This window comes from Lithobates pipiens, unplaced genomic scaffold (genome assembly GCF_037356315.1).
Source record: "Lithobates pipiens isolate NorthernLeopardFrog02 unplaced genomic scaffold, aLitPip1_a1.2 Scaffold_18, whole genome shotgun sequence".
In the NCBI taxonomy this organism is placed as follows: Eukaryota; Metazoa; Chordata; class Amphibia; order Anura; family Ranidae; genus Lithobates; species Lithobates pipiens.
In genome coordinates this window covers 106,473,899-106,488,583 of record NW_027507758.1, presented here as the reverse complement: position 1 = coordinate 106,488,583, position 14,685 = coordinate 106,473,899, and the positions used below count along the sequence as shown (strand labels likewise).

At 41.8% G+C, this 14,685-nt stretch overlaps 1 protein-coding gene across 1 annotated transcript in view; it reads right to left on the bottom strand.

The window, feature by feature from the left end:
* Window positions 1-3,391: 3,391 nt before the first annotated feature.
* Window positions 3,392-14,685, bottom strand: part of VPS54 (VPS54 subunit of GARP complex) — a 141,389-nt gene continuing 130,095 nt past the window's right edge. Inside the window, exons 22-23 of the mRNA XM_077485975.1 lie at window positions 9,476-9,570; window positions 3,392-7,402 (exon numbers count right to left, since the gene is read on the bottom strand). Coding sequence (XP_077342101.1) covers window positions 7,297-7,402; window positions 9,476-9,570 — 201 coding nt within the window. The 3' untranslated portion in view covers window positions 3,392-7,296. The remainder of the gene's footprint in view (window positions 7,403-9,475; window positions 9,571-14,685) is intronic.

Here is a 14,685-nt window from a genome sequence, read left to right as displayed (position 1 = left end):
GGGTGTTTGCTCAAACAAATACAAACAATGCCTCCCCTGTCTGCGTGGAACTAGCAGACCAACTAGTGCAAGGCCTTAAGTACGTCTGTGACGCGGTCCTGGGGGCTCTCCCTCTGTTATCCAGGGCTTCAGTGTGAGCTGTGGTGCGGAGGTGCCTGATTTGGCTAAAATGCTGGTCTGTTGACCAGGCATCCAAGAAAGCCCTGACGGATCTTCCCTTCCTTGGCGACCGTCTCTTTGGAGCCTCGTTGGATGACATTATTAAAAATGCCACTGGTGGTAAGAGTACTCTACTCCCACAGGCCAGGAAGGCTAAGGAGCCACGCCGCAGGCAAGGGTCCTCTTTTTCCGCTCACAAGCGGCTTTTTCGTCCGTCCGGTGCTTCGACAAAATATCCCCAGCCCGACAGGACGCCCATGGACAGTCAAAAACATCCCTGGAAACGCAAGCCTAACAAGCCTGCAAACAAAAGTGCTACTGCATGAAGGTTTGCCCCCACCCATGTCTCATGTGGGGGGGGGGGGGGGTCGCCTTCGGAGTTTGCAGCCCGGTGGCACTCCCGGTTATCTGACCAATGAGTCTGCGATCCGATTTCCACAGGCTACAAGATAGAGTTCCTCTCTTGGCCGCCAAACAGATTCTTTGCCTCCAGCATACCCTTAGCATGGGGGGGAGGGACAGGGAGAGAGGAGAGGAAAGGAGAGACCCCCTAGTAGACCTCCCAGGGAATGCTCAGCTGCTCCATCCTACCGAAACAGGTGGAACATACTTACCCCTCCTGCCGGGACTGCTGGACGCATTCCATGGACAGACCCACCACCCGAGCAGTGCAGGGTGGCTGTCGGCCACGGCACACTATGACACGGGCAGCAGCAGCCCGGTCATATGTGTGCCCCAGCGCATATAGCTCACTGGTGGTCCATGGACCAGACGGGGCATGTTGTGGCCGACCTAGCACATAGCTAAGGTCTACACATGCTCGATGGCCAGGCTGGGGAGACTATCATCTATATTATCCAGCCTGTCACCCAGCCCAGCGGTTGATTTTTGATTAATGTGATCTACAAGCAGAAAAAAGAAAAAAATTCCAAGGACCATTGGTCCCCACAGGGAGCCAGGTCCTTCTCCTATACTAGGCAGAAATCAAACTGAGCTTTTGGTAGCAGAGTGAGAGGTAACAGCCAGTAGGACCGCCCCCTGGGCGGTACTGCACAGTTTGGTGCCTTTATGTGTTCTGCCTAGTCCTCTCCTGAAGGTGGCAATATAAACCTAAGGTCAAGATTAAGGGTGCTGTCTCCATCAATGAACGAAAGAGAAAACAGAGGTACTCCCAGTAGTGGGAGGGGTTATATAGGGAGTGGACTTTCTGTCTTAGGGTGTGCCAGTGGCCTATAACCCACATAGTAATTACTATTGCTCTGTGTCCCGTGATGTACGATTAAGAAATCTTATTTCGCCTGCGAGGGCAGCCTTTTCGATCCTAGAATTTACCCTGTACCCTATGTCTTGCCCTCCTAAAAACAAGTTTGATCAGAATGTAAGTCTTGTCCACCTATTCGGGCGAATTTTGGCCTTATCTATGTTTTCTTGTATTAGGCCTCCTTTATAACACCCCCTGCTCCCCTGGGATCATAATGTAGTTATTTCTGCCTGGCAAAAATCATGCATTACCTATCAGGGATATTTCCTGAGAATCTTTTACCATTCTAGTAACCTTTTCCAGTAACCAAGCGGTTTCTTAGGTGTATTTCAGTAATAGTGTCTCTTTCCTCTTACTAAGCATCCTAAGGAAGTCTCTGTACATTGTCAGAACCAATAATGCATCCCTGATTATCAACTTCCTCTCTTAGACAGAGTCCTTAGTTGTTCTTACCCCAAGCACAGGGCACCCGACAGCAAAACCACCATTGCTAGGTGCATAAGGTGATTAATCCCTATAGCTGATGATCAAAACTAAAACACCTCCTAATGCAATGTTATGTGCACACTCCACCACACTTGTTGAAGCATGACTTTCAGGCATTGAGAGTCTGATGCCAAATTCTGTTAGACCACCATTGTTTCTTCTATTCATTCCATTTCAAGTTGCCAGGTGTATGTTCTACCTTCTGATGATGCAGCTTTGGTCGCAAGAGATGTTTATGCAAGACTACTCAGTTGTTTTTACCCTTATTTTTGTTGGGCCTGTTGGCATAGTTGTTTGCCTAGTTGTTGCTCACCCTTGTATTCATTGCTTTGGGACATCCCATGGTGTATAAATAGGATTACCTGTGTCCTGTATGATTACAAGAGAAGACATTTTGGCTTACCTGTAAATTCCATATCTTGGAGTATAGTACAATATACAGGCCACCCTCCCTACTGTCCCTGTTACTCTTCACTGCTTGCCACAAAACTGAGGATTCACAGTGTGGGATAGGGTTTTAGGGTGGGGTAGAGGTGTGTCTTCAAAAGCTTGCCAGTCTCCATCCACCTGAGGGCACGAGCCTATAGCCCATAGTGTATGAATAGGCTGCCCATGTCCTGTACTATACTCTAAGATATGGAATTTACAAATACTGTAAGTCAATAGACTAAACAGGAAGTTGGAGGATAAGTTTCCAATGTGAGGGAGATCCCCTCTTTGATAGTTGTGATAGTAAACAAATATTCCATTTGGAAGATTTCCCCTTTATTTCTCTTCTGGTGGCAACTCAATATTTTATAATAGAAAGGGCAGATCTTCCAAATGAGTACACATCAATATAAACATGGCATTGTTTCTAGCCCCTCACCACTCTATTCAAATCTTTAAAAAAAAGTCTTGTCTTCAGTTATATTAAGTATTCGATTTTGGTGTAATCTTGAGATGTGGCGGGCCTCACTAGAACTAAAGCAGTCAGCTGTTCCTGTGCAAGCCCCATGTATACCTAAAGGCATATATAGCAGATAGTTAAACATAGAACAAAACAGAGTGTATATAAAACACCCTTTAATCCATTAGATAAATATGAATTTCACTTACAATGCAGTGATGTGATCAAAGCGTGTAACTAGACAAATCAACCTCATTTACAGCCTTTTCCACCTGTAAGCTACCCTCCTTGCTGGCTTCCAGAAGTGATAGTTGTTGTATATGTATGGTGAACTGACATACAATGGAAGTTGATATGCCTAGTTACAATCTCAGATCTAGTCACTACTTTTTAATTCATAAAATAAAAATAAATAGTATTTGTAAGGATGTTTTTGACTGCACTATCCAGCGTGCTCTCTTTTGTTCTAGTTTTCACATTTTGGTGGACTGACCTTTTTTTTTTTTTTTTTTTAAACTCATATATACTCCATAATGTACAGATTTAGAATTTCTAGAACAATCGAGTTTCAGAAATCAAAGCCCAAATCCACACGGTTTGAAAGGTAGGCACTCATTTTACTTTAGAGTAAAACATTAAGAGGAGTTACTATTTCATATTTATACACAGGCACTTAATACTGGAGTGCTTTTACAGTGCATCAACCTAACGTTCTGCGTGTCAGCTGTCTCAGCAAGCCAATGAGACTTTCATGGCTTTATCTAATCATCTCATCTTCTGGCCAGAGATGGATTATATGTACTGCTAGCCACCTCTTTGGCATAGAAATGTCACACAAATACAAAATAACCTTTAGATATTTTCACCTATCTGCCAGACAGGCACTTTACAGTTTATATACAAATTGCCATCAGGATCATAAATACAGTTTTTACCTGTGTACATAATATGACATCCTCTGTCTAACAGACATTGCTTTAAAGCAAAACATGAGAAAAACTCTTAATTGATTGAAATTTACTTTAAGAATGCAATCTGAAAATATTAACATAACAAACATCCATAGCAGATACTGCAAATAAATACTTTCACCTCCACCAAATATGGCAAAGACAAAAATACCTTAATTTAAAAAAATTTACAAAAATACTGATTGAAAATACCAGCAAATTTACCTTATTGTTCCCCAAGCTTTCCTAATCGTGCAGCTAACCACAGCACCATGGCTATGGAGTGGTCCTACTGGGGTACTGAGATATATGGAACAAAGGCTGGCAGACTCTGGATCTGTACCTAGGCTGTTCCCGATCACTGGAGATTCCAGAGTTACCTTTACATTACATATCGGGGGTTATTTACGAAAGGCAAATCCCCTTTGCACTACAAGTAGTAGTGCAGTCACTGTAAATCTGAGGGGTACATCTGAAATGAGGGGAAGTTCTGCTGCTTTTATCATCCAATCATGTGCAAGCTAAAATGCTGCTTTTTATTTTCCTTGCATGTCACCCTCAAATCTACAGCACTTGTAGTACAAAGTGGATTTGCCTATCGTAAATAACCCCCATCGTCTACTACAACATTTACACAATATTACTTCCCTTCTAGCCTATGCATGAAAAATGAGTGTTATGGACAATGCCTCCATTCCAACAGAATTTCACATTTAAGGTCGTGTTTTCTCCACTCTCAGGTAGGAACACAGATGCGTTAAAGGGTTTATTAACCCATCCATATAAAATGATGCCAGCCCCTCTATTAGAGGCTGGCATAGCACACTGTGTCATTAGTTTTAAAAAACAAGCAGTGTAAATACCTAATTTGAGCTGTCTTCAGGCCAGTCAGATCACTCATGGACGCTTTACAGCTCTGACGGATTGCTTCTGTGGGAGGGGCTGTGATCTTCCTCTGACATCAGCAGACAGACACAGAAGGGGATGACAGGCAGGAAGGAGGGTGGAGAGAGCAGAGCAGGGCAGCCTATCATGGAGGGAGGCACTTTTACCACGGTGATCAGGGCGGAGCAGCCCTGATTTTCGTGTTCTGTTTAGAGAGGCCATACAGGAAGTGGCAGATTACACAGCACAAGCACTATGCTGTGTAATCTGCTTTAAGGAACCAGAATCTGCATATTTTTTAGGGGGTTCGCAAACAATTTAATTAACAGCATTCTTTAAAAAGAAAAGGAACATGCAAAAAAAAAAAAAAAAAACATGCAAAATTTAACAGCGAGGCCGGGAAGTAAAATGGAAATTATGTGCTGTTAATTCAATCCTAGCAGAGGTCAAAGATTTGTTAACAATCCAAAATCATTAAATTCTGCTTCAAAAATATCACAGCTGCTGTACAAAACTGGGCACATTTCAGGTCATCCCAATCCCTCATCAGCCCAGCAGACAAATCAGAATACAAGACAAGTGCAAATCAAGAGGTCGCACCTCCCTCTCATCACTGCTGATTGCAGGGCAGCTGAAGTAACATATACTGTATCCTGATGTGGTCTGCTGAAGTGAGAAGGGGGTCATGATCTTCAAAAAAATCCACCCATTCGTACAAGTATTATAATATTTTTATAATGTGCTAAGGCAGCTTTTAATGGTTTGTGAATATTGTTTGTGAATGTTTGGTTGTGAATGTTTTAGAGCAGCGACCAAGGCACACCCAGATCTATCATTTAATACAGACATGTCAAACACAAACGCGGCACAGAACGCGGTAAGGCCATAACAGCTGCATTTGTTTTACTGAAGCTGCACATACCTAAAAATATCCTTAAGCACCTCAGGGATTATTATAACAATTGTACTATTATAAAGAAAATACTTAATCTTTTAAAATTATTTAATAGATTACATTATTAGAAGCTACCAATTTATTTCTGACTGTCTCAGCCACAACATTATGTACAGAGCAGAGTTATTATGGAGAATTGTGTAGAACCTTAGCCAAATTAAAGTACACCTAATCATAAAATAAAATACACTACACTCTAGCTAAATAATTGTATACTATTCCCAAGCACCAGCCTGCCCCTTCTGGCAACTCTCTACTAGCCCATTAGACTACAATAAGTCCAATAATGACCAATAGGAGGGTGTGGAAGAGAGCAGGTCATCTTTAAACACCGTCAAAATCTGCATATGTAAAATGCTCTGGATTTCAGGGCCCCTTGACCGATGCTTATGAAGATGTCAGATACGTGCAGGCATCTACATTCCATTACGGCAGACAGCTTACTTGTTGACGAAAGCACCAGTTTGACATGCCTGTAATAAAAATCTACAACCATTTTATAGGAAACATTCACCTTCCACAAAGAGGTGTAAACCCTCTGCAACTGACATGGATGTGGAATGGCACAGTTCTCAGTATTTAAAACCCCTTAAACTTGACATAACCTCAGTTTAAAAACATATTAGAAAGCATCAGATATCTGGGAGAAATCATGCTGAAAAGGAGCTGGATAAAGCAGATAGTTGATGGCCCTGTTTTCTGACCAGCTGTGGAAGTTATTAACTATTCTGGAAAGGCTTGATAAGCCCAATCTCTGTACATATAAAGTCCTACTCTTCCATGCTAAAAAAACATCCTGCTGTTAAGCCCTCTGCTTCTGCATTTGGCAGCTGTAACAAGACCAAGTGTGGAGACCAAATTTGATGACACCTAACAGTGATGTTCTGAGATGCAAAATGACAGCCATAGACCGCCACAGTAAAAGCTACATTGCCACGATAACACTCAGTTCAGAGGCATACAGGATAAGAGATACTTTTAATTATACTAAAACCTCCAGAACAATAACCGCTCACAATGTCTTCCACTCTTTACAGTGTTTTTCCCCTTCAAATGCAGGCACTTTACACGTGACCGCGGTTAAATGAAAAGCTTGGAACCAGAGTTGACAAAGATCTAAAAGACCAAGTCTGCTCGGTGGATCATTGCCCCTCTCAGCTTCATGTTAAGCAGATAGGAGGCTTGGGGAAAGAAGTAGTGTCAGAGGACAAATAATGAACAAAGCAATCTTACTACATCCATCCCTCTGCTCATCAGCCCAAATAAAGCTTATTATTAGATCTACATCTTTTACCCTTAATGCCTCAAGATTTCCCATATGCACACAACCAATAGAATTTTGTTAAAGGAAAGAAAAGCAAGTTTTTTTCAAATGAAAGTATTCTGAGTGGAGTCTGTTCCATCAAGACGGGGGGATGGGAAACCACTGAAAGCCTTCATCAGTAGCGGATCTTGTTTCTTATAAATACAAGAGAGTGGACATAAGGGAAGCTGTGTTACAGCCATGCGCTTGTTTGGATTTGGTCCAAAGAAACCTGAGGCGGTTAGAAATAGTAAGTTGTCCAGTGAATAGCTTGTTGTTCACTAATGTAGTAAAAGGTGATTCCTGACAGGCAGGCTGGATCCAGCTTGTACTTTGGAAGTGAACATTAAGGTCCTGTGTGGAGCACTTCCAGTCGTGGGGAGACAAGTGTTTCCTTTTGGTTAAACATCACCTTTTTTGCTCCCAAATGTCCCCCATATTTAGATCAAGATCCTTGAGTCCTTTCAGAGCCTGGACATTTCCAGTGTAGAATGCAATATCTGCAGCTACCATTCTGCAAAATAAATAAAATGATGGATTGTAAATAAAGTAAAGATGAAGGGTGCAGCAATTTCACAGGAAAGGACATATAAATAGCTTGAACATGTCTTTAGAAATACAATTTGTGCAATAATTTTCCATTGCCCCCGGGAAGTGAGAAATTACTGATAAATCAACACCTTGCACAAATGCTTATGAAATCTACATTTTTTATAAAAACACATCGTTTTTATTTTTTGGGCCACACAAACACAAATGCAGGCTCAAAAATCGCTTGCAGGACATTTAATAAAGATACCAAAAATTGTAAATAAGCCACACATTAAAATAGGATTCTTATACCTTTAATAACATATTCAGGCGGTAACATGCAACATGTTATGAATGGACCAGACCCCTCCAATTCCCAGATCGGACAGCTATTAGGGATCTTCCTGGTGGAGTAAAGAAGTAGCAGAAGATATACTCAAACAGCCCCAAACATATCTAGACAGTGAAGAGAGCTATCCTTCCGGTGAACTGGAACCGGATACAAACAATGAAAGAAAATGTCCTGAAGTAAAGCGTGCACTATGATGTCCAATTCAGTGAGTTCTAGTCACAGTAAGAGACAAAGTCAAGTCTGAGTGCAACTGTGCTAGGTAGCTGCAAGAAAGCGAAGAGACCTCCTGCAGCTACTGCACATAGACACAAATCTTAATTGAAGAGAAAAAAAAAATGCTAAAAAACCCTCCTAGGATACTAGTAAAATCTGATGAAATCTAGGCCGGCCTACAGGTTTTCTTGGTTGACAATGTCCAATCTTCCTCTAGGCGTTTTTATAACTCAAAGGTTTGAGACTTCCCGTATCCCACAATGGGCAAGAGAAAAAAAAATGTGTAAAAGTTTATCACTTTATAGCGAAATGATGACCCCCTAGACTATTCTTCAACCTTTTTTGCTTGTGGGCAAACCTAGCAATTTTTTACAACAGATGCTTACTTATGTATGACCATCCTAATGTTTTATTTGTATAGTACCATACAAAAGTTTTAGGCAGGGGTGAAAAAAATGCTGTAAATTAAGAATGGAAAGTAAATGAAGAGAAATCCAAATCAAATCAATAATTGGTGTGACCACACTTTGCCTTCAACACAACATCAATTCTTCTGGGTACACTTGCACACAGTTTTTGAAGGAACTTGGCAGGTAGGTTGTTCCAAACATCTTGGGAGTACTAACTACAGATCTTCTGTGGATATAGGCTGCCTCAATTCCTTCTGTCTCTTCATGTAAACCCAGACAGACTTGATGTTGAGAACAGGGCTCTGTGGGAGATAAACCATCACTTCCAGGAGTCCTTGTTCTTCTTTACGCTGAGGGTACTTCTAAATGACATTGGCTGTATGTTTGGGGTCTGTGACCTGCTGCAGAATAAATTTTAGACCAATCAGATGCCTCCCTGATGGGCTGACATGATAGATAATTATATGCCTATATCTTTCCGTATTGAGGACACCATTGATCCTGACCAAATCTTCAACTCCATTTGCAAAAATGTAGCCCCAAACTTGTAAGGAACCTCCACCATGCTTAAGTCTAGGTTAACATCTATGCGGCTGCGCTTGATGCGTTTTTCAGGCAGGTTTTGCAGTGCATTTTTAAACCCTTGTTTTCCATGTGTTTTACGTTTGTTTTCACACTGTACATAGCTGGTTGCTAAGCAGGGGGGCGGGAAGCCGGCCGCCGCATCCTTAAATTTTTTTTTTTTTAAAACAGAGTGCCCCCCCCCCCCCCAGGTCAGGGGATGGGGGGGTCTGGGGGCGCTCTGCCGTGGCCAAGTCAGTCAGAAGTGGGAGTGGTGTTACCTGTCAAAACCAGGTACCCGCAAAAGATGCCAAAGTCGGGGGGACAAATAAGTGGTGCTTTCTCCTTTTTGGGTGGAGTTCTGCTTTAAATTTTCTGACTAAGGTTCCACTTTAAGGAATAAGCTCTGCAGTCTCAGTTCTCACAAATGAAAAAAGCTTTAAAACCAACAGTTGTCACTCTGCAAAAGAATACGATCTATGTCCCTTATCTGCTGCTCAAGAATGTTAGGATCTCTCACCCGTGCAGTGGCCCTCCGTCATTGGTGACATTTAGGTGACTCAGCTGACTCTTCAAGTGAAGCCTGCAGCTGCTATTAATTCGGAGGAACAGAGCCTGTAGGTAGAAGAATATAATTAGTTATATTGTCAAAATGGGAACTGCAATACAGGTGTGGTAACATACAGTAAAAGAAACAAACAAAAAAAAAAAACATTTGGGTACAATAGAGAAGAATAATGATTTGCTAATACTAATTGTGCCTAACCTTGCTACAAGTGCACAGCATGACCCTGTGCAATCACTCCCTGAATATGGGGTTCATTTTGGTCACCCTACTTTAAATACAACTCTAACAAAAATGTGTTATTTTGATTGCCATGTTCCATTGATTACCTCTTTTTTACTATCCTGGCGAAAGGTGGTCAATGAAACAGGACATTAAAGCATGTTTCACCAAAAGACAGCAATGAATACCCGACAGAGTCCTATATAAAGTTTTTCATATTCATTCTTTTTGGTTTAATGCTGGTACTTCAATGCTTTGGTTTTATACTGGTTTAATGTTTTTCATCTTTTCTAACTTAGTATATTATGTTTGCCAGTAAAGATGGTAACATTTCTTGGGTACTTTTCTATGTTGGTACGTACGTTTTTCCCAAATAAGCATGGTGTTCACCTGCTCCACCCATTGCTTTCTAGTTGGGACATGAGGGGAGATCCAATAACGGGCAATTTGTTTTCGAGCAATACATAATAAGAGTAGTATTGCCACCTGAGCATGTGGAGTTAGCATATCTGAATCTAAGGCACCTAATAAACAACAGGGATCCTTGTTAAGCTGAAAATCACAGACTTGTGAAATGGTGCTCATTCATGTCAGCCCAATATCAGAAGAGATTGGGGCATCGCCACAGCATGTGGAGGATCCCCATGAACTCTTACGCATTTCAGGCATAAATGAGTGTCCCTACTTCCCCTCTTATGTAATTGAACTGGCCCTCTATATGCCCTATGTAACAAAAAGAGATGTGAACGTTTCTGTGAGGCCAAAACCGATACTAAGGGATAAGAGTTTAGGAGAAGTCAGCTTTTTGTCTGCTAAAACCTTGCTGGCCCTGTTTTTTTTTTGTTTTTTTACAGCTTCTAAACGCCTATGCCACTAAAAGCTCCTAAAAGTCTATATGTGCATGGACACATAGAATAACACTGAGAGGCGTTTTAAAGCTGTAAGAAAAAAAAAAAAAAGCGCCTGACGCTGCTAAAAGCGGCAGTAAAAATGACCTGAGTGCATGAGGTCTTACGGGGTTAAAGAGGAAGTAAACCCTGATGAGTTTACTTCCTCTTTCATTCCCTGCAAAGGCAAAGCATAATGGACTACTATGCATCGCATAGTAGCCCATTATGTGTCACTTACCTGACACAGGAGCCAGCGAAGTCACCGCTGTCCCCTGTAGTCCGCCGCATCCATCTTGTTGGTGAGGTCTCGCAGCTCCGCCACTGTCATTCAGGGAAGCCGCGATGACGTCACTCCCGCACATGCGCACGGGAGCCGACACGCGTGGCAGCTCCGTCGCTGAGAATGCCGCGCTCAGTGCGCCTGCGCGCCGCTGTCTACGGCGCATGCGCCATAGACAGCGGTGCCCGTTTTCGGGCAAATATCTCCTAAACCATATAGGTTTAGGAGATATTGCTTGGACCTACAGGTAAGTCTTAATCTAGGCTTACCTGTAGGTCAAAGTGGTTTGTAAGGGTTTACAACCACTTTAAGGTTGCAGCTAGGGCAGATAAGAACTGTTTTTTCCTTTGACCTACAGAATATATGTAAGGTCAGCATGTTCCAGTGAGGTTTTTTTTTAATGGATGAGGAGGTGGAGTGAGAATGAAAGTGAAATAGCACGACTTCGAACTAAAGAAATGCTACAGTTTTCATCCTGTTAGTCTGTTTTTTTACTGTAGACAATGGAAAGAAAATTAAAAACGGCAGGGATTTTTAAATCATTTCTTAATCTGTTTTCAGGGCTATCTAGTTTTGTGCAGCGATCAGTGAACGGCAGCTAGAAAAAGCGATCGAAAATAGAATGAAAACTAAAGCTTCAAGCATTGTTTAAAATAAGGATTAAATACAGATTAGAGAAAGGCAAAACCTATATTAAAATAACCTGTTTTCTTTAAATTTTTGTTCTTGCCTTTTGGGAAAGAATGAAGACACTCGTCATCATATATCTTTACAGTACCTGCAATGAGGCTTGGATGGGGACACTTGGAAATTTCAACTCTAAAGGCTGCAGCCTTGGGATTAGGTACCCCCAAGATATTAGTTTATAGAACAATAGCGAATATCGTACAGAGGGGTGATCTGGTGTCCTCACAATAACACCCCATCAGGATGAAAAACAGTTCCTGATCACATACAGTTGTGCTCATAAGTTTACATACCCTGGCAGAATTTAAGATTTCTTGGCCATTTTTCAGAGAATATGAAAGATAACACAAAAACATTTCTTTCTTTCATGGTTAATGTTTGGCTGAAGCCATTTAAGATCAATCAACTGTGTTTAATCTTTTTAAATCATAATGGCAACAGAAACTACCCAAATGACTCTGATCAAAAGTTTACATATCCTGGTGATTTTGGCCTGATAACATGCACACAAGTTGACACAAAGGAGTTTATATGGTTATTAAAGATAACAATCCTCACATGTGATCTGTTTGCTTGTAATAATGTGTGTGTATAAAAGGTCAATGTGTTTCTGGACTCCTGACAGACCCTGGCATCTTTCGCCCAGTGTTGCACTGACATTTCTGGATTCTGAGTGATGGGGAAAGCAAAAGAATTATGAAAGGATCTGCAGGAAATGGTAGTTGAACTGTATAAACCAGGAAAGGGATATAAAGAGATATCCAAGGAATTGAGAGTGCCAATCAGCAGTGTTCAAACTCTAATGTTGAGTCCAATCCACGGTCAGGTTGACAAACTAAAATTTCAGCCACAACTGTCAGGAAAATTGACTCTCTGAAAACATGTGGTGTGGCCATTTCAAGATGCACAATAAGGAGGCACTAGAAGAAAGATGAGCTGCGTGGTCGAGTCGCTGAAGAAAGCCATTACTACGCAAATACCACAAAGTATCCTGCATACAATACACCAAACAGCACAGAGACAAACCTCAAACCTTCTTACACAAAGTCATTTGGAGTGATGAGACCAAAATGGAGCTTGTTGGCCACACCCATAAACGCTACATTTGGAGAGGAGTCAACAAGGCCTATTATGAAAGGTACGGAGGTGGATGGTTGATGTTTTGGGGATGTGTGAGCTACGCAGGCACAGGAAATTTGGTCAAAATTGTTGGCAAGATGAATGTAGTACGTTATCAAAAAATACTGGAGGAACATTTGCATTCCACAGCCAGGAAGCTGCACATGGGACGTACTTGGACATTCCAACATGACAATGATCCAAAACACAAGGCCAAGTCGACCTGTCATTGGCTACAGCAGAATAAAGTGAAGGTTCTGGAGTGGCCATCTCAGTCTCCTGACCTCAATACTGACTTCACTCTGGGGAGATCTCAAACATGCAGTTCATGCAAGACAGCCCGAGAATTTACAGGAACTGGAGGCTTTTTGCCAAGAGGAATGGGCAGCTTTACCATCGGAGCAGATAAAGAGCCTCATCCACAAATACCACAAAAGACTTCAAGCTGCCATTGATGTTAAAGGGGGCAATACGTGGTATTAATAACTGGGGTATGTAAACTTTTGATCAGGGTCATTTGGGTAGTTTCTGTTGCCATTATGATTTAAAAAGAGTTAAAACAGTTGATTGATAAGAAATGGCTTCAGCCAAACACTAGCCATGAGTGAAATACAAGTTTTTGTGTTATTCATATTCATTGACAAATGGCCAAGAAATCATAAATTCTGCCAAGGTATGTAAACTATGAGCACAACTATGTGTCCTGTCTTTTATTTGTGTTTAGATGCAAAATATTTAAGTCTGAGTTGTTTTTAACTGCTTGCCACCCGGCCACAGTACATTTACTGCGGATGGATGGCATGGCCAGGCAGGAGCATACATGTAAGTCATCCTGCCTACTCCGTGCAGCACCGATGTGATTACAATGTCAACAAAGCTGTTGATAATTCATTTCATTCATGACAGCTGTGTTTCCTATAGAGATGCTGTGATTGCCCCACAGCTATCACCTGGTACCTGGGCCAATCACAGCATCCTATGCCATGTAATGGCTGTGGGCCAATAACAGCGCCATGTGATGGCTGTGGGCCAATCACAGCTGCTATGAATGTAACCCATTCATCATAGTTAAAAACATTGCTGCTACAATGATCATCACTGTAACAGCAATCAAAGTTTAAAAAAAAAAAAAAAAAAAAAAAACAACCCTGATCACCCCCCAGAGTAGCACAGTGTCACTATGGTGACGGTGAACTACTCTGATGAATGTATATAAAAAATTAAAGTAGAAAATTAAATGTTAAAAAAAAAAAAACACCTTAGTTAGACTTACAATTGACAGTATTTCTACAAGCCTTTCAGGACAGAACCTTGGAGAGAGCGTAGCTCCACCTCTTAACAGGAAACACTGCATGACAACGCCCCTTTAAAATCAGTTGTTACAGAGAATACCTACGACATGCTGGAAGATATAAACAGACAATTACCAAGTCCAATGATTATAAACTATACATAATAACCTAGGGAGGGAATAAGGCTGCTGTCCTGAAAGGGTCGTAGAAATACCATCACCGGTAAGTCTAGGAAGTTTCTCCCTTCGCCTTTCAGGACAGCACCTTGGAGATGATAACCGAGAACTTACTTCAGGGTGGGACCACTGCTTGTAAAACCTTCCTGCTGGACTGGTCTGAGGCTGACAGTGGATCCAACCTGTAGTGTCTTATGAAGGTTGAAAAACTGGACCAAGTGGCAGGCTTGCATATCTGCTCTGGTAATGACCCGGCCCTCTCTGCCCATGCCTGTGTAGAGTGAGGCAATATTCCCTTTAGAGCAGGGGTGTCCAAACTACGGCCCTCCAGTTGTTCAGGAACTACAATCCCCATCATGCCTAGTCATGTCTTTGAATGTCAGAGTTTTACAATGCCTCATGGGATGTGTAGTTCTGCAACAGCTGGAGGGCCGTAGTTTGGACACCCCTGCTTTAGAGGTTCTAACCCTAAACACAGGTACGCTTCTTTAATAGCCTG